General features: G+C 51.2%; 1 protein-coding gene across 1 annotated transcript; it reads left to right on the forward strand.

Moving 5' to 3' along the window:
• Positions 1 to 5,910: 5,910 nt before the first annotated feature.
• Positions 5,911 to 18,435, forward strand: LOC127200808 (angiotensin-converting enzyme-like protein Ace3). The gene is made up of 14 exons (XM_051159278.1): positions 5,911 to 5,999; positions 6,051 to 6,231; positions 6,629 to 6,787; positions 7,042 to 7,129; positions 7,254 to 7,397; positions 8,633 to 8,824; positions 8,914 to 9,011; positions 9,099 to 9,271; positions 9,586 to 9,809; positions 9,991 to 10,135; positions 12,385 to 12,483; positions 12,666 to 12,788; positions 17,436 to 17,620; positions 18,071 to 18,435. The coding sequence occupies exons 1-14, from the start codon at positions 5,911 to 5,913 to the stop codon at positions 18,433 to 18,435; spliced, it is 2,265 nt and encodes a 754-aa protein (XP_051015235.1).
• Positions 18,436 to 18,776: the final 341 nt, after the last annotated feature.

Raw genomic sequence — 18,776 nt, forward strand, 5'->3', positions numbered from 1 at the left:
ATTTGGAAAAATCTGAATAAAAGCCCATGATAGCGACATCAAGAAATTTGAACACTGTTGACGCTTTGGTGTCATCCCAGCCTTCCCCCCAGTCCCCATCCTACTTATATTATCTTTTTCTCCCTTTAACATAAATGCATCTGCTCTTCAAATATTTAATTACCAAATCTAGCTCTTGGCCAAATGGAAAATTGGTCAGATTTCTGGGGCAGTCTTGCCTTCTAGCCTGGTCCCACCTGTTAAGACCCTTGGCTCAAATTGTCTCTAAGCTTTGCTGATGTTTTTACCCCAGTTTCTGTCCCCCAGTATCCTTTGCCTGGTTTTTATTTTTTTAATCAATTCTAGCATGGTATGTGTATGTGGTGTGTGTGTGGTTGTGTGTGTGTGTGTGTGTGGTGTGTGTGTGCGGTGTGTGTATGTGGTGTGTGTGTGGTTGTGTGTGTGTGTGTGTGTGGTGTGTGTGTGCGGTGTGTGTGTGTGTGTGTGTGTCTGTATGTGGTGTGTGTGTGTGTGTCTGTATGTGGTGTGTGTGTGTGTATGTGGTGTGTGTGTGTGTGTCTGTATGTGGTGTGTGTGTGTGTGTCTGTATGTGGTGTGTGTGTGCGGTGTGTGTGTGTGTATGTGGTGTGTGTGTGTGTGTCTGTATGTGGTGTGTGTGTGTGTGTCTGTATGTGGTGTGTGTGTGTGTGTCTGTATGTGGTGTGTGTGTGCGGTGTGTGTGTGTGTGTGTGGTGTGTGTGTGTGTGTGTCTGTATGTGGTGTGTGTGTGCGGTGTGTGTGTGTGTATGTGGTGTGTGTGTGTGTCTGTATGTGGTGTGTGTGTGGTTGTGTGTGTGTGTCTGTATGTGGTGTGTGTGTGTGGTTGTGTGTGTGTGTCTGTATGTGGTGTGTGTGTGGTTGTGTGTGTGTGTCTGTATGTGGTGTGTGTGTGCGGTGTGAGTTTGTATGTGGTGTGTGTATGTGGTGTGTGTGTGTGTGATGTGTCTGTGTGTGTGTTGTATGTGTGTGTGATGTGTCTGTGTGTGTATATGTGTCTGTATGTGGTGTGTGTGTGGTTGTGTGTGTGTGTCTGTATGTGGTGTGTGTGTGCGGTGTGAGTTTGTATGTGGTGTCTGTATGTGGTGTGTGTGTGTGTGATGTGTCTGTGTGTGTGTTGTATGTGTGTGTGATGTGTCTGTGTGTGTATATGTGTCTGTATGTGGTGTGTGTGTGTGTGTCTGTATGTGTGGTGTGTTTGGTGTGGTGTCTGTGTGTGTGTCTGTGCAGGATATGGAGTTGAGAAATTTTGGGTTTACAAGAGGGTGGAAGTTTACAATTCAGCAAGACAATGAAACTTATAAACACACCCTCCAGACTGTTTCAAGTTGTACACCACAGACTTTTTAGTTCCCCACCCCCACCCCCTTCCCAACCTATGTGTTGCAATTTGTTTGCCAGACAAAGGTCATTGTCACATAACCTCCTTTCCTATTTTTATAAACTACAGAGTTTCATGCTGCCTTTCAGGGCTGTGGGCAACGTTGAGGTCACCAGCCTTCATCCAAAGGACCAAGCTTCAGACTGAGGGCAGAGAATTTCACCATGTGGTTACAGTGTTTGACACTGTATCTAGTGTGTGTGTGTGTGTGTGTGTGTGTGTGTGTGTGTGTGTGTGTGTGGTGTACGCGCGCGTGTGTGCACGTGTGCGAACGCTAGCTAGCATCCTTAGAGAGTGCCGGGCCATGGATGGTTCCACGGATGGAGGTCAGGCTTTTGCCCACTGTGCCCCCTTGCCAGCCCCACACCTCATTTTTTTTTTTTTTTTTTGTATTGTGTGGCAGGCAAGGCATGTGCACATGCAGATACCATGGACTTCAGTACTTCTGAAGACCAGAGGACAACTTACAGGAGTTGGTTCTTTCCTTATGCTGTGTGAGACCTGGGGACTAAACTGAGGATGTTAGGCTTGGCAACAAGGCCTCTGAGTCATTCCACCAGCCCTCTGCTTTATTTTTTATTTATCTGGTTTTTTGAGACAGGGTTTCTCTGTGTAGCCTTGGCTGTCTTGGACTTGCTTTGTAGACCAGGCTGGCCTCGAACTCACAGAGATCCACCTGCCTTTGCCTCCCTGGGTGCTGGGACACAGGCATGTGCCACCATGTCCAGTTCCACTTTACTTTTTGAGAAAAAAATTTCTCACAGAACTAGGAGCTTGCCAATTCCATGAGACTACTGGCCCAGGGATCTTTCTGTCACGGCTCCTGCAAAGTTTCAGTGTGCATAGCCATGGCCAGCTTTTGCAAGGATGCTGGGGATTTGAACTCAGGTCCTCGTGCTTACACAGTAAGCACTTTCCCAACAGATTGTAATCCTAGTCCCTCCCCTATGCTTTTTGGTAACACTATAGTTTTGGACTTTTTTATGTTTCCAGGCTGACCTCAGATCCTCAATGCCCCTGCCTCAGCCTCCTGAGTACTAGGATTAAATACATAAACTGACTTTCTCAAACATTGCATTTGGATTTGAGTCCAACTTCTATTATTTGCCAGCCATGTGTCTGTGCTCAAGCTCCTCTGTTTGCCTCCATCTGAAAAGTGGGGTATTGATCAGAGTGTCTGCCTCACGGGTTTGTTACAAGGACTATGATGCTGAAAGTCCCCTTACCATACCCAGTACCTCGATGGGGCAGGCTATTGTTAGCCACCCTTGGCCCTAGATTTTTCTCTTCTATTTGAGAAGACTCATAAGTTATGTGGGTGTGCTGCACATGTAGCTCAGTCAGTAGAGTGCCTGCCTGGCACTCACAAAGCTCTGGATGTGATCCCTAACACTGAATAAACCAGAAGTAAAGGCACATGTCTGCAGCACTAGGGAGATAAGGATCAGGAGTTCAAGGCCATCCTCAGCTAGGTCAGTCCAAGGCCAGCCTCGGCTCCAGCAGACCCAGCCTAAAATGAAAGGGGTCTGTTGTTCAGCATCCAGTAGATGGGTGGCCTGGGTCCCACGGCCTGCAGGCTGGTCCAGGCACTGCTTGCCTCCGGTCGAGAATGGATGGACTTCGGGATCAAAGGTCCCAACGGCCCGTTTCTTGCTCAGGAATAGCTAGAGTACTTTAGGGTGAGGCCAGTCACCTGGGCACTAGGGCTAGGTTCCCAGTCTCTCGGGGTAGGTGGAAAGGGACTTTTCCATGGGGTGTCACAGTTTAGCTCTGTTTAGAAGGAGACTGCAGGTCTCAGAAGGCAGTGGAGACGGTGACACCAAGTGTTACAGCTCCTTGTCTGAGCTGCTGTGCTAAGCATGGCAGAGGAAGTAGGCTGACAAAACCCTCTGGCAGGCAGGTGCGGTGAGATGTGGGCCTTCTCTCCGCCCCCACTCCCACCCCAGAATAAATGGAGTCTCAGAAGATCATGGTGGACAACTGGTGAGCAAGAGAGCGAGCAAGAGCCCCCAACAAGCCAGCAAGCTAGGCAGCCTTTGTTTATAAACCTTGGACAATGGGGAGGAGTTTTGAGAGTGAATGTGTCTGATTCGATAGGGCTAAGGGGACCAGGATACTTAATCTACATATAGTGGTACCTTAGCTCATTTACATGCAGTAACATGGGGCCCTATCAGAAGAAGGAGAAACAGTACTTAAATTATCCTATGGGTGAGGGGATGACTTCCATGTATAATTAGAGGTCATTTGCTGGAGGCTAGGATCTCTTCAGCTTAAGGTGTGGTACTTCCAGGAATTCCCTGTGCTTGAACAAGTTCTTTATCAGGAAAGGGTCAGGCCTGTAATCTTCCTTTAGAGCTATGCAATGCTCCTTATAAAACCTGAGGTTATAAGATCAGGTGGAGTGAACCCTTGCTAAGAAAAGAGAGTTTGCTTCATAGACCGGAGCACAAAACCGCTATCCAGAGAAGTCCGGCAGAGTCCCAATGGGGGTCAAGGCAGGGAAGAAAGAAGGAAAAAGAAATTAAGCCAGAGCCGGGCGTTGTAGTGCACACTTTTAATCCCAGCACTTAGGAGGCAGAGACAGGTGGATCACTGTGAGTTTGAGGACAACCTGGTCTACAAAGCGAGTCCCGGACAGCCAAGGCTATTACACAGAGAAACCCTGTCTCAAAAAAACAAAAACAAAAACAAAAATCAAAACAAACAAACAGAAAAACAAAGAAAAAAAGAAAAAAGAAATTAAGCCTTCCAGCCTCCAGCTTTATGAAAGGTGTCACATCTATACTTGAGGGCATAACTGGCTGCTGGATCCGGGTACCAATGCTGCAGCTTTGTAGCAGAGGTACTGTGACCTCCCACATGGCCACGGGGTGTCTTCTTTGTCTACTGTCTGGAGAGTCCCTTGTGTCCTAGCTCAGCTCTACATTTTTGCTTTATTATTTTCATTTTGCCTTTGCTGGGCATGGTGACACACACCCTTGATTCCAGAATTCCCAAGGTTAAGGTAGAAACATTTTTAGTTCAAGACTGACCAGCCTTAGACTACAGATAGCCTGAAGCTATCTCAACAATGTAAAACCTATGTTCCTTTTAGACAGAGGTCTTTCCATGCCCCATCATGCCTGTAGCCCCAAATCCTGTTTTATCCACAAGTCTATGCTTAAAGAAAGAAGGGCTTTGATCAGCACAGCCCTCTCTCCTTATGTTTTTTGTTTTCTTTTCTTTTTCCTTTTATTTGGTTTTTCGGGATAGGGTCTCTCTGTGTAGCCTTGAGTGAACTCGCTTTGTATACCAGGCTGGCCTCGAACTCACAGCAATCCGTCTGCCTCTGCCTCCAGAGTGCTGGGATTAAAGGCATGCGCCAACATGCCTAGCTCTCCTTAGGTTTTAAAACATGTTTTGGCAACAGTAAATAATATTTGGAGGTGGGGTCAGTGCTCATGGTGTCAGCACATATGAAAGGGGTAGGTGGTCCTAAGCTGAGGGTAAAGGAAACACGGGCAAGAAAATGTCCGCAGTCTGAGGAAGAAATCCTGAAATGTAACAGATTGAGTTGCTCTGACAGATCAAGACAGAGTTTCTCTGTGCAGCCTTGGCTGTCCTGGACTCACTTTGTAGACCAGGCTGGCCTCGAACTCACAGAGATCCACCTGCCCCCGCCTTCCTGAGTGCTGGGGTTAAAGGCGTGTGCCACCACACCCAGTGCTCTGCCAAGTTCTATTTGGCAGAATTCTTGAGAGTTGCCAAGAGCTAGCAGGGAACAGAGTCTTGTGGTTGGCATGGAAACGAGTCTCAAGTACTTGGGGCTATGTACCCCGAGCAAAGGGTACCAGCCATACTTCTCCACACCCTACTGAGCCCTGCTGGCTCCTACTGAAACAGCTCTGAAAAAGGAAGCAAGCCCTGGAGTTGGTCACATGTCTCCTGAGAGAAAAAAAGGCTAAAAAATGTGGGCCTAAGAGCTCAAGTCAGAAGACTGAGTAGACACGTTTTCAGAGTCTAAAAACCCAAAGTGTAACTTCTGTCCACCCACCATCCACCCACCCATCCATCCATCATCCATCCATCCACCCACCCATCCATCCATCCATCATCCATGCATTCCACCATCCAACATCCCACTTAAGTGATCCTAGCCTGTGAAGGGAGGGGCCTTCTTAATCAGTCCCTAGCTAAATCCCAAGGGTTCCACCAACACCAAGGAAAAGTGACCAACTAGAATAAATTTTGACCTAAGAGTCAAACTCTCCCCTTAATCTCTGCCACTAGCTAGCTGTGTCCACCAGGTCACATGAGGTGACTCTTCTGGACCTCAGATGTCTCCGCGCCTGCATATCGGGGGCAGTCGCACAAGCAGCTGGATGGGCAATCTTTCTAGTTCTAACATTCCATGGTAGACCCTTTGGCCCCTGATGTCACAAATATGGAGCTGACTCCTGATTGGCCATTGCCTCCCCCAGCTCTGCTGTTCTCTTGGTCATGGGAACAAGATGGACTTGCCTTGGACCTTCCCTGCTTGTGCTGCTCTATTACGGCCAGCTCTTGCCGTGGCTCAGGACCGTGAGCGAGGCAAGCTTAGGTATGGCCTGGGCCTGAAGGAGCATAGGACCAAACAAGAGGACTGAGGAAGGGGGCGGCCCCTTCCCCAGGCCCACACGATCCCCTTCCCTGCAGATGAGTTCTACAACGAAACTCACGCAGAGATGTTTCTGCAGCTCTATGAGCAGACAGCCCAGGTTTTGTTGAACGAGTTCATGGAGGCCACTTGGAGTTATGTCACCAACATCACCAAGAAAAATCGAAAGAACATGGTGTGGTACCATTTCCCCCCAGGTCCTCCCTCCCCTTGCTCTTCGTAGGGATCCCGGGGGTTGGGGGAATCATAGTTCCAGCCCTGTGTCCAGAGTGTGTGGAGAGAGGGACATCCCAAAAAAAGTGTGCCAAAGTGGGCTGCAAGCTCCAGGTCTCTCGGTGGTGGCTTGGAATTTTCTCTGTATAAGAACTCCTTGGATTCTTTGCCCTTGCAAGTTTTACCGCCTTCCGTTTAGGGACTTGGGCCTCCTACCTCCTATTAGCAAATCTTCAATGATTCTGGACCATTAAAGTGGGCTTTGGGGCCATGACCTCAGAAGTCAGCCTGGAACCTGTTCGGCAACCTCCCCCCCCACCCCCAACCCGCCACTGCCAACACCGTGGCCTTCTTTGCAGCTGCAGAAGGAGGTGGAGAGGTCTCAGCTCATGTTATACTTCGGCACCCGGGCCCGCCTGTTTAAGAAAGACCATTTCCAGGACCCGGAAGTGAAGCGCAAGCTGAGTAAGCTGCAGAACGTAGACAAGTCGGCCTTGCCCACGGAGGATCTCCGGGAGGTGATAGACAGAGCCCCAGGCTTCCAAGGCACACACTCCTGCACTCCAGGGGAGGGGGTGGTCACTCATTTGTGACTTGGAATCAGAGTGTCTGGGACAGGAGAGGGTGTTGGTGGGATGGAACCAATGCTTCCTCTAGAGGAGGAGGGAGGGGGTACTTTAGCCCGGCCTACCTCTCCTGGCTGGTGGGACTAGTGTTGGGGGAGTGGGTCCAAGGACATGGGCCTGCCCTGGGTGACACCTGCCACCCCCAGTACAACAGACTTCTGACCAACATGGAGGCAATATATAACACAGCCGAAGTATGCCTGGATGAGGGTCCCTGCTTGTCCTTGGAGCCTGGTAAGCAGCCGAGCTCTGCCCTTGACCACCATTGTGTCCCCTTGTTGGTGAGGAAACCCCTGGGGTGGGTGAGAGTAGAGATAGGTGGGTACGGGGGTGCCATGTGGTTCCTCTTTGGGCACAGACCTGGAAGAAATCATGGCCACCTCCAGGGATCAGAAGGAGTTGCTGTGGGCCTGGCAGGGCTGGCGCGATACTGTGGGTCGTGCTCTCCGTCCTACCTTCGAGGCCTATGTACATCTCAGCAACAAGGCTGCACAGTATAATGGTAAGCAAGCTGCACAGAATGTCATTGCCCGGGAAAATAGTGAGACTGAGTCTGTAGAGGGTTCAGGCAACTGCAGAATGTGTGTGGACAGTGGGGGTGGGGGGTGGTCGTGGGCAGGGTGGCAGGGACATGAGCCCTGAAACTGGGCCCTGCAAATAGAGACAGAGCCTGCATTGTGGCCTGGGTGCCGGGGAGCTCCTGAGGCATTGTGAGTGAAAAGACAGATGTCTACCTCATGGCCTTCCCCGTGGCAGTCCGATTAGGAGGAGCGCCTCCTCCAGCACACACGCGTCTCTAACGCCGCTGAATACGATGCCATAGGGAAAAGGGCTGCTGGGGTTAGTGGGGAAGGGAAGAGAGTCAGATATATGTCAGGCCTCTCTGACATGTACCCATACTGGAACAATGACTAGGGGACAGGCAAGCAGGAAGCAGAAAGTATCTGCACAGAGACCCTGCATCACAACGGGAGGAAACCAGGGCTTTGGGGGATCAAAAAGAAAACCACACAGGGCTTTGGGCGATCTGGGGTTCAGGGAATGGCCATAGGGAAGGATAGGGCCTTTCAAGACACATCCAGGATCCCCACTGTGGGAGATTTCTAGGGTGGGCAATGCCTTGAGAGGTCATGTTCACACCTAAGACCCCTCGGCAGCAGGGAGGTAAAGATGATTCCCTTGGAGCGTGTCTGGGTCTTCTTCTTGCCAGGCCATTAGATGCAGAGTGGCCAGATGAGCACTGATGGGTCGCTTCTCGTGTTTGTTTGTTTGTTTGTTTGTTTTTTAAAGATTTATTATATACACAGTGTTTAGCCTTCATGTACACGTGTACACCAGCAGAGGGAGCCAGATCTCATTATAGATGGTTGTGAGCCACCATGTGGTTGCTGGGAGTTGAACTCAGGACCTTCGGAAGAGCAGGCAGTGCTCTTAACCTCTGAGCCATCTCTGCAGCCCCAATTTGTTTTTGTTTGTCTGTTTTGTTTTGTTTTTGGGCCTCGAGCAGAAAGACTTGGGCCCCCCCACGAGCGGCGCCAGGGAGTGGATCTTTTGTATTGGGTTTTTTTTTTTTTTTTTTTTTTTTTTTTGAGACAGGTTTTTTTTGTTGTTGTTGTCCTGGACTCGCTTTGTAGACCAGGCTGGCCTCGAACTCACAGAGAATCGCCTGCCTCTGCCTCCCCGAGTGCTGGGATTACAGGCGTGTGCTGCCGCACGCGGCTTCTTCTCCTGTCTTAGGGTACAAAGACATGGGGGCTCTGTGGCGATCTAAGTATGAGTCTGACAGCCTGGAGGAAGACGTGAAGCAACTCTTTGAGGAGCTGCAGCCTCTCTACCTGAACCTACATGCCTATGTGCGACGCTCACTGTACCGCTACTACGGGCCTGAGCTCATTGACCTGCGGGGTCCCATCCCTGCCCACCTCCTGGGTAAGGGCCAGCCTGGTGGCAGAGGGAGACAGGGGGGAATGCCACTTTTGCCCTCCTCTTAGCCCCTTCACCCCCTTCCCCCTCTCCAGGGAACATGTGGGCTCAGTCCTGGGACAACATCCTAGACCTGGTCCTGCCCTACCCAAAAAAGCCCCCTGAGGACATCACAAAGATCATGAAGAGCCAGGTCAGCCCTGAGCCACTGGATGTCCCTTTCCCACAATCCCCTTAGGCAGATGGGCAAACAGAACCCTGGTGCCTCTTTTTTCTACAGCACTGGAGGCCTGAAAAACTGTTTCAAGAGGCTAACCAATTCTTTACCTCTATGGGACTGCTGCCCGCCCCACCTGACTTCTGGTCAAAATCAATGTTGGAGAGGCCAGTGGATGGGCGGGAAGTGGAGTGCCACGCCTCATCATGGAACTTCTACAAGCGTGATGACTTCAGGTGTCTGTAGTCCTCATGGGCACGGTCTTCATCCAGCACCCTGCTCCCGTTGGCCAGGTGGCAAGGAGTGGGCAGGGGAGAGCAAGGCTGTGGGGAAGGGGATGAGATTCAGAAGCGTGGAAGAGAAGGTGGGTACAGAAAGTAGCAGATGTGGTCACTGGGGGCAGGGGGGGGAATACTGTGTCTAGAGAGGAAAAGATGGTCACCAAGGCCCTTCTGGTCTCCAACTTGATGGCCCCAATGCCTTAACGCAGTTTGAATAAAGAAGCTTTGAGTGTCCCCATGCTCCTTGACCCCCTACCCTTTTACCCTAGGGTAAAGAAGTGCACCGAGGTGACCATAGAAGACCTGCTCTCCATATTCCACCAGATGGGCCACATCCAGTACTTCATGCAGTCCCAGAACCTCTCTATCATCTTCCAAGAAGGCGCCAGCCCAGCCTTCGAAGAAGCTGTGGGGTCGGCCATCACTCTCTCAGCCTCCTCCCACAAGCACCTGCTCAACAGAGGTCTGCTGAGCCGCGAATACCAGGACTCAGGTGACGGGGGACCAAAGGGTTAACAGGAGGGTGGCCTGAGCCCAGGGACTTCAGCTAGGGCGGGGGGGGGGGGGGGGGGGGAGGGGGGGTTGGGGGGAGGAGAGACTAAATCCCTCAAGGCAAGGCTGAAGAAAGGGAGGACCTACAAGCTGCCTCCTGATTGCCCCGACCCTATCCCCAGAGGACGAGGTCAACTTCCTGTTAGGAATTGCCTTGGAGAAGATTCCCTTCGTTCCCTTCAGCTACATGGTAGACCTGTTCCGCTGGAAGGTCTTTGACGGCACAATTGAGAAGAACTCCTACAACCAGGAGTGGTGGAACCTCAGGTGAGGAAGGAGGCTGCCCAGGCTGGAGTGCAGGGCTGATGTCCTGGGAACCTGGGCAAGCCAGCCAATATATGCTGTTTGCTGTCACCAGGCAAAAGCCTATGAACCAAAGTGCACAGAGCCAGCACAGGGGGCCATGAGGCCTGGCTTTGAACCTGGTGCCAGCAGTGAGCAGGTGTCTCTTTTTTTTGTGTGTTTGTTTGTTTTGTTTGTTTGTTTGTTTGTTTTCGAGACAGAGTTTCTCTGTGTAGCCTTGGCTATCCTGGACTCACTTTGTGGATCAGGCTGGCCTCGAACTCACAGCGATCCACCTACCTCTGCCTCCCGAGTATTGGGACTAAAGGCGTGCGCCACTACACCTGGCCCGTGAGCAGATCTCTTAATGCCCTAGGAGTTGTCTGTGAAATAGGGACCCTGGCAGTGGCTCTATCTGCTCTGTGAGTGGCCAGGAGTCTCACACCATGAACTCAACTAGCCCTCTCCAAGAGCAGAGCAGTAACTGGGTGTGGTGGCACATGCCAGGTGGCACTCCACCTGGGAGGTGGAGGCAGGAGGATGAGAAGACAAGGCAGAGTCTTGCGGGCATTGCTTCCTCCACCCAGCTCAGTGGCTACGTAGCCAGTTGGAGGTCGGCCTGGACCATGTGAGATCCTGTCTCCAAAAGATAAACCAAAACCAAAACAAAACAACAAAACAGAAAGCAAAAGCCCATAATATAGCAATGACCAGCCAACAGGCCCTTACTGCCTGCTCCCTCCACAGATGGCCAGAAGAAGGGTTGGCAGAGTTTTGAACACTTTGCCTGCTGGGGAGAGTTTCCATGGGGGAGAGGCAGGTCATCACCCCAAAGCCTGCTGGAGCCTTAGCATCCGCAGGCTACAAAAAAGCCCAACGGCTGTCAAGCAGGTCAGCTGATTGGACAATACCTGTCTATAACCAAGGGTTCTCCATTTCCAGGCGTACCAAGTTCAAGGTTTCTGGACACAGAGTGGCCTCCATACAGCCCCCACTACCAGGCCCTGTGATGGTTTAGATCTTTGCAGCTTCCTTACAGGATGCCCCCTTGATCCCTGTGCTTACTGCAGCCAGCACTCGGGGGTCATGGGACAAGCCCAGGGTCACACCGCATTCTAGCATGTGGCACAGCTGACTGCTCTTCCCTTAGTCCCGCCACTCCCCCTGACTGTGTGGCCAGCAGAGCTGTGCCCTGTGTGGCCACCCCAGCTATCAAAGTATCCCGAAGGGACAGATCAGAGGTGCCAGTGAGCAAACGTGAGCCTTTTCGTAGGCCTCTCCTCCCAAAGCTGGCCGTTGCATCTGTCTCACAACAGAACTCAGATTCCATCAGCTACATGGTCTCCCACAATCGCACAGCTCAGAGGGCATACACTAGAGCTCCAGGTGACTGGAGTCTGCCAGTGACTAGTTCTGTGCCCTGTGACCAGGTGCCTGGCCTTAAAATGTGAGTTAACACTTCTGTAAAATGGGGCTGGTACTAATACCTACAACAACACAGTAACACTTCTGACTTTTGTTTTTGTTTTGTTTGTTTGTTTTCTTCAAGACTGGGTTTCTGTGTGTAGCTCTGGCTGTCCTGGAACTTGTTTTGTAGACCAGGCTGGCCTCGAATTCACAGAGATCCACCTGCCTCTGCCTCCCAAGTGCTGGGATTAAAGGCATGCGCCACCGTGCCCACTTTATGTTTTCTTGTTAGCATTGCTTAGATGAAATGGCCTGTTTCCTAGTCTATAGAATGATCTCATCATTAAGATGGATGCAAGTAAGGGCCTGACCTCACTTGGTCTCTTGATGGCATCTCCACCAGGCCAAGATTGAGTGAGAGGGAGCTGACGTGCTGTCACTGTTGACCACGGTCATTACACTTTCTGCTTTGTGATTCCATGTGTTCTCACTTGTCTCGTTGATGAAAATGCCCTGAATGGCCTCTGCAAGCCAGGCCTAGATTGGTTGAACACATATATGCCTCAAACAAGAAAAGGCTCTGACCTGGCGTGGTGGGGCATGCCTTTAATACCAGCACTGGGAGGCAGAGGCAGGTGGATTGCTTTGAGTTCGAGGCCAGCCTTAGTCTACAAAGCAAGTCCAGGACAGTCAAGGCTACACAGAGAAACTCTGTCTTGGAAAAAAGAAAAAGAAAAGAAAAGAAAAGAAAGAAAGAAAGAAAGAAAGAAAAGACTCTGAGAACCTTCCAGGACCCCATGGCTAAGGCCCTGTTTCTCTTCCACCAGGCTGAAGTACCAAGGCCTATGCCCACCCATGCCTCGGTCAGAAGAGGATTTTGACCCGGGTGCCAAATTCCACATTCCTGCCAACGTGCCCTACATCCGGTAAAGGTCTGGGAGGGCCCTGTTGGCAGAGCTGGCTGAGATCTGGGAGACATGGGAACTGGGCGGAGGTGTTCCAGAAAGTGCAAAGATAGGCCCCCTGTGGCCACTCTGTGCCCTAGCAGGTCTGGGCTTCCCACACTTGGCCTCCTGTCCACAGCCTGCCTTCTTCTTCCTCCACCCAGATACTTCCTCAGCCTAGTGCTCCAGTTTCAATTTCATGAAGCACTGTGCAGGGCCGCAGGCCACGTGGGCCCTCTGCACCGGTGTAATATCTATAACTCCAAGGTGGCCGGGAAGATCCTGGGGTGAGTGAGTGTACAAGCCCCTCATTTTCATTCAGAGCCTACTATCTTCCTGGCAGGAAGCCCTGGTTTCAGACTCCCCCTCTTCACCGTGCTGCCCTGGGCCCCCTGAGCCACTGCACTGAGTGAACTGAGCTAACGTTCTGGTAGAAGCACTTTCCCATGCCAGGCTGCGGTCTCTCCTATGTTAACCCAAGCCTGTAGCCTGCTGTGATCAGAGATGCTTCAAGCACACCAGCATTTACACGTTCAGCAACTCTGCTTGTCTCCTATGGAAAACCAGAGCTGCTATCCTGACTTTACCTTCTGATTTCGCCACCAGAGCCCTCTTACTACGACCCCTCCCACCTACTCTGTCCTTGTGAACATCTATCTGACTATATTTGATGCACCCTTGGGTAGTTTCCCTTTCCTGACTCAGCCCAGTTTCCAGGACAACAGGTGTTACATTTACTCTACCCTCTTGATACACTTTCTGGTCAGCCTGTGATCCGCTTTGACACTCCAGTCCTTTTTTTTGTTTTGTTTTTTGTGTTTGTTTTGTTTTGTTTTTTGTTTTTTGAGACAGGGTTTCTCTGTGTAGCCTTGGCTGTCCTGGACTCACTTTGTAGACCAGGCTGGCCTCGAACTCACAGTGATCCGCCAGCCTCTGCCTCCCAAGTGCTGGGATTACAGGTGTGCGCCACCACAGCCCGGCCCCGACCCTCCAGTCTTTTCTCCTGCATTTGGTGTTTGGCCTGTTCCTTTCCAGATCTGTCGTTGTGGCCTTAGGTTTCGGCCTTGACGCCAACTTGGAGGGAAGGTAGAAGGTATGAGCTGAACATTGGCAGCGCTTAACTCTGTGAGGTAGAAAATTGCCATTGGCTTTTTACAATGATGCAAGTGAAAGGCCCAAGAAGCGATTCGGTGGCATGTCACTCGTTTAGCAAGAAGGAAATCCGTGCTTGCAACCCAGAACTGGTCACAAAACAGTTGCAATCGGTGCATGGCTCATCTGTCCCCTGCCTCACCATCATAGAGGCTCCTGGCCTGAGAACACCCTGAATCCCAGGCTTGGACATCATTCTCTGGGCAATGAGCATAAGAGAGTCTTCTGAGCAAGAGGGTGTCACCTCCATCAGTCTAGGGATTCGGGCCCTGGGGGTCTTCCTGTTCCAAAGCCGGCTCTCCCACCACTGAGTTGGGCATCTACTCACTTGCCAAGTCTTTGCCCTCTCAACGGCTACTGATTTCGGTCCGTTTCTTTAACTGTTCAAGGTCACTTTGAGTTTTGTTTCTGAGTTCCAGAGAATTTGTGAATGCATCTTAGATCTTAAGTTGCACTTCCGGTTTTTTGGAGACATGGTCTTGTCGTATAGCCCAGGCTAGCCTCAAGCTTGGGACCCTCCCACACCTACCTCCCCGGAGTGCTGGGATTACAGGCATGTGCCACTATGTTTGGCGCCCTTTATATACATGATGAGGTTATCTATGGTTTCTCCATGCGGTTTAACCGTTTGCCATCACCAGGCCAGATGGAGCCGTAGGACTGGTCCTCTGGGCTTTGCTTCTAGAAAGGGCCAGTGGCATGGCAATCTCCACCCTGCTCTCTATCCATTCTCCCTCGCCCCTGCTTTTTTTTTTTTTTTTTTTTTCTGAAACAGGATCTCTCTGTGTAACCTTGGCTGTCCTGGACTCGCATTATAGACCAGGCTGGCCTCGAACTCACAGGGAATCACCTGCCTCTGCCTCCCGAATGCTGGGATTAAAGGCCTGCGCCACCACTGCCCAGCTCTCCCCCCTTTATATATAGGGATATGTATGCATAAATATACATACATACATACATACATGTATACAAGTAATAGTTTGACTGGCTATTATTCTATCTCTAGTATTTATGGCTGATCAGTCATCCTGTGTCCAGCAGGGGGCAATAGATTATGAGATAAATGAATCCTATACTGCTAAAAAGGAGATTGAGGCAGGCATGGCGGCACACACCTTTAATCCCAGCACTCAATCCCAGCATTCTTGGAGGCAGAGGCAGGAGGATCGCTGTGAGTTTGAGGTCAGCCTGGTCTACAAAGCAAGTCTAGGACAGCCAAGGGTACACAGAGAAATTGTGTCTCTCGAAAAACGAAAAACAAAACAAAACAAAAAACAAAAAAAGCAAAAAAAAAAAAAAAAAAAAAAAAGGAGGCTGAACCGTAGAAAGGACTTTAGTGAATATGTAGAATATGTACAGCTGGGAACCAGACACGGAAGGAAAAGTCGTGCATTCCTCCACATCAGCTCCCTTCTAATTCCCTTTTATCCCACTTGCTTGAGGAACAAGAATTCAGTGACCTCAGCCATTCGCCCCACTTCTCTCCTCCACTCCACCCAGCGTACACAGGACTCCGAAGCATGTCACATTGTTCATCAGTCCCCCTGCTTCACCATCTACACCCCTGGTCCAAGAAGACCCTGAATTCCTGGCTGAGCATCTTGTACACCAGTGGGCAGAGGAGGGCCTTTTAAGAAAGGGAGTTTCACAAGCTTTGGGGGAGGGACATTAAATGGCAGCAGAATGGAGTGCAGGGGGGGAGGAGTTGGGGGGCAGGAAGTGAGGAACTTTGAGAGTGTAGGGGAGGGAATCAGGTGTTACCAGGCCCACCTGGAGAGCTGGGAGACCCAAATCCCAATACACTGAGGATAGGGCTTGGAGATACTTATGGGCTGAGTGTTGGGGGTGGGGTGGGGGAGGGGTAGGAGGTGGGGGGAGGGGGGGGGAGAGGTGAGGTGGGGGAGGGGGACAGGGTGGTTGGAGATTAAAAGAAGGTGAAACAGCTGAAGCCTAGAAGGTTTAATTCATGTTTCCCCAGGTTCGTGGTGATGGGTGTGGAATGGGGCGGGGGGGAGGGGCACAAAACACAAAAAACAAAAACCAGATTCTTTCCCAATCTTCTGCCTAGTACAGTGTTCATGTGCTTTTGCTATCTGGACCCAGCTTCCTACATGCAAGTGGGGGGCTGGTTCTGATGGCAACAGTCAGTCAGAGTGCACCTCGGATGGTTAAAGTCCCCTCCCCGCCCCACCGCCATTATGAGCCTGGAATCATCTGTGGACTGTGATGCCATTTTGGAGACGAAGGCCATGTCCAGCAAGCAGCTCTACTGCCCTTTATTAGCAGTGTGTAGCTGGCCTCTCATCACACATTCCACAGCCTATGGAGCTGTTTAAACATAGGACTAAAGATATTCTCCCAACTGTGTGTGGTGGCACAATCTTGTAATCCTGGCACCCACGAGGCTAGGGCAGGAGGATCATGAGTTGAAAGCCAGCCTGAGCTACATAGTGAGACCCTAGCGCACACTAAGTATTTTGTTTTTTCCTCTACCCAGGATCTAGCATCTGAAAAACTCAAATCAGTTGGGAGTTGTGTTTCATTTTTTTTCCCATTTATTTCACTCTTGACCCTTTGCCTTTATTCTCCCCCGCCCCCCCCCGCCCCCCCGCCGCCGAGACAGGGTTTCTCTGTGTAGCCTTGACTGTCCTGGACTTGCTTTGTAAACTAGACTGATCTCAAACTTACAGTAATCCATCTGCCTTTGCCTCCCAAGTGCTGGGATTAAAGGTGTGTGCCACCATGCCCAGCTGCCTTTACTCTTTATAACTATCTTAACAGGTTTTCCCTTGGTGATTTCTTTTCTTTTTCCTTTCTTCTGTTGTTTCTTTTCTTGAGATGCTGGGGAATCAAGCCCAGGGCCTCACATGTGCTAGGCAAATGTGTCTCATGGTTTCTGCCAAATATCTATTGGCTCTCAGTCCCCATGTCTGGCCCCAGCTGTCTATCAAGTACCATGTACAAATCCTGCAAGCTACAAATTCCTTCACCACCCTGTGACTTGACACTCACTACGGTGAAGAACAGATCTTCAGGGGAGCTCATGTCACCGATAAGGAAACTAAGGCTGAGAGAGGTTGGGTCCCCCTATACAGTGATCTCCAAGCTTCCAGGTCCCACCTCCTTCCTGATCAGACCCTAGAATAACAGGTTGGTGTTGAGAAATATCAGCATCTGCCCAGTGTTGTTTGGCTAGGCCAGCGTAAAGAGCCTGGAGCGCTGGCTTTAGCACCCTCTGCACCCACCCCTATGGCGAATGCCTGCCATCTGCCACCAAGCTCTGGGTGTGCCTCAAGACAGCTAATATTTGTGTAGCACTGCAGCTGTTAATGCACTTGGGTTCTCTCAGTCAAGTCCCTGTGTGGCAGGGCCAAAGGGCTGTTGATACCTCAAGTACATCAGGGTAAACAGGGTAAACTAGCTGCCTGCTTTGAGTTGAGAATAGTGACGCCCACAGCGATAACAGTCCCAGTCGGCGGCAGCAGCAGCTGGTATTTATTGCTTCAAGGCGTGGTGGCAACCCTGCACTGTTACCTCCACTTGCGAAGACCAGACCCAGGGAAGCTCAGATGACTTATCTGTCTGAGGTATCACAGGGACAGAGCTGATAGTCACAGCCAGGTGGATCTTGTTTCTACTATGCAGAGCTCTGGGATCCTGGCTGGCAAAGTTCAGGAATTAGTGCTGTGTTTACTGAGGGGGTTGGGGTGGGGGTTGGGGTGGGTCTCAGCAGCACCTGCTGACATTCCTACGTGGCCTCACAGATGACTCCACTCCCCCAGGGATATCCTGAAGCTGGGCTCCAGCCGACCCTGGCAGGAGGTCCTGAAGGAGATGACTGGGGAGTCCAACATATCCACCAAGGCCCTCATGACCTACTTCAAGCCGCTGCTGAACTGGCTGGTGTCCGAAAACGTGAAGCAAGGAGACACTCTTGGCTGGCCAGACTACGGCTGTTCTTTTGAAGGTTGGACAAAGCTGACCGTGACCCTAGTTCTGATGCCAATCTGGACCCTGCCTTATCCTGCCTGCTCTGGGGCAACCCTAAGCTCTAAGTAGACTCTTGGGGCTGGCTTGAGCCAGCACAATAGAGTTGGGTGACACCCATTTGTACCAGCCCCGGGCAACATCAGCCAGTTCCACAGCCCGAGGTCAGCTCTGTGGCTTCCACTGCACCCAAGACTGCCAAGCTGGCTCTGGCCAGAGGGCAGGAACCCCCAAACTGGGTTCTGTGGGTTATGTCTCTCTACTACCCACACGCACATCTTCTCTTCCGCTTTCTCATGCTCCCTCACCTATGGCCTGAGGCTAAGAGAGAAAACTGTAGCCATCTGGTCCTTCCTGGCAGCCACAGGTGTCCCCAGAGCCCCTCCCCTTCTTGCTCTATAAGACTCTCCTATTTTTTTTTCCCCCACAGAAAAAGACACAAACAAAGTGTCGTTCCTGGGGATGGAGCTGGAGCCTGAGCAGGCACACCTGGGGCAGTGGGTGCTGCTGAGCATGAGCTTTGTCATGCTCTTCCTCATCCTGGGGCTGGGCTTCAGGCTGCACTACTTGGAGAAACGGTCACTGGACAAGGACACTATGATACTGAGCACACTGCCCTACACCTACTTCCTGGGCATAGCCATGGAACCCCGCCAGGCAGCCCGAAAACAGTGGATTCTGCTGGGCCTGTGTTTCATCCTCACCCTGTGCTCTGTTGGCCTGCTCATTCGGATCCTTACACAACACAGCAGGAAGCCTCCATGGATGAGAGCTGAATGGCAGAGCTGGGAGTAGCCACCGTGGAGACCGACCGGTGAGACTTGGGCATAGGGTGTGAAGATGGCTGGCTGAGACAGGATGGAGGCCAGGGAGGAGGAGACAGTCTGCAAGCATGGTGCCCAGCTGTGACTGGGCGAGGCTGTGGGCAGATCTGTGAAGCCATGTGCTGTTGGCAAAGCTGTAAGGCTGGTGCCGCAGGTGTCTGATTCTATGTGGCCCGTGTGTAGCCCTGGGTTCCAGACCAACCCTAGTTTACCACAGTGGCTCAGAAACGGTGGTTTTAGTGAGTCAGCCGCTGTGTCCCGTTGAAGCGGCCTCCACACCAAGATATACCAAGAGTTAATTCTACACATGTC

Source organism: Acomys russatus, chromosome 16 (assembly GCF_903995435.1).
Source record: "Acomys russatus chromosome 16, mAcoRus1.1, whole genome shotgun sequence".
NCBI classification, from domain to species: Eukaryota; Metazoa; Chordata; class Mammalia; order Rodentia; family Muridae; genus Acomys; species Acomys russatus.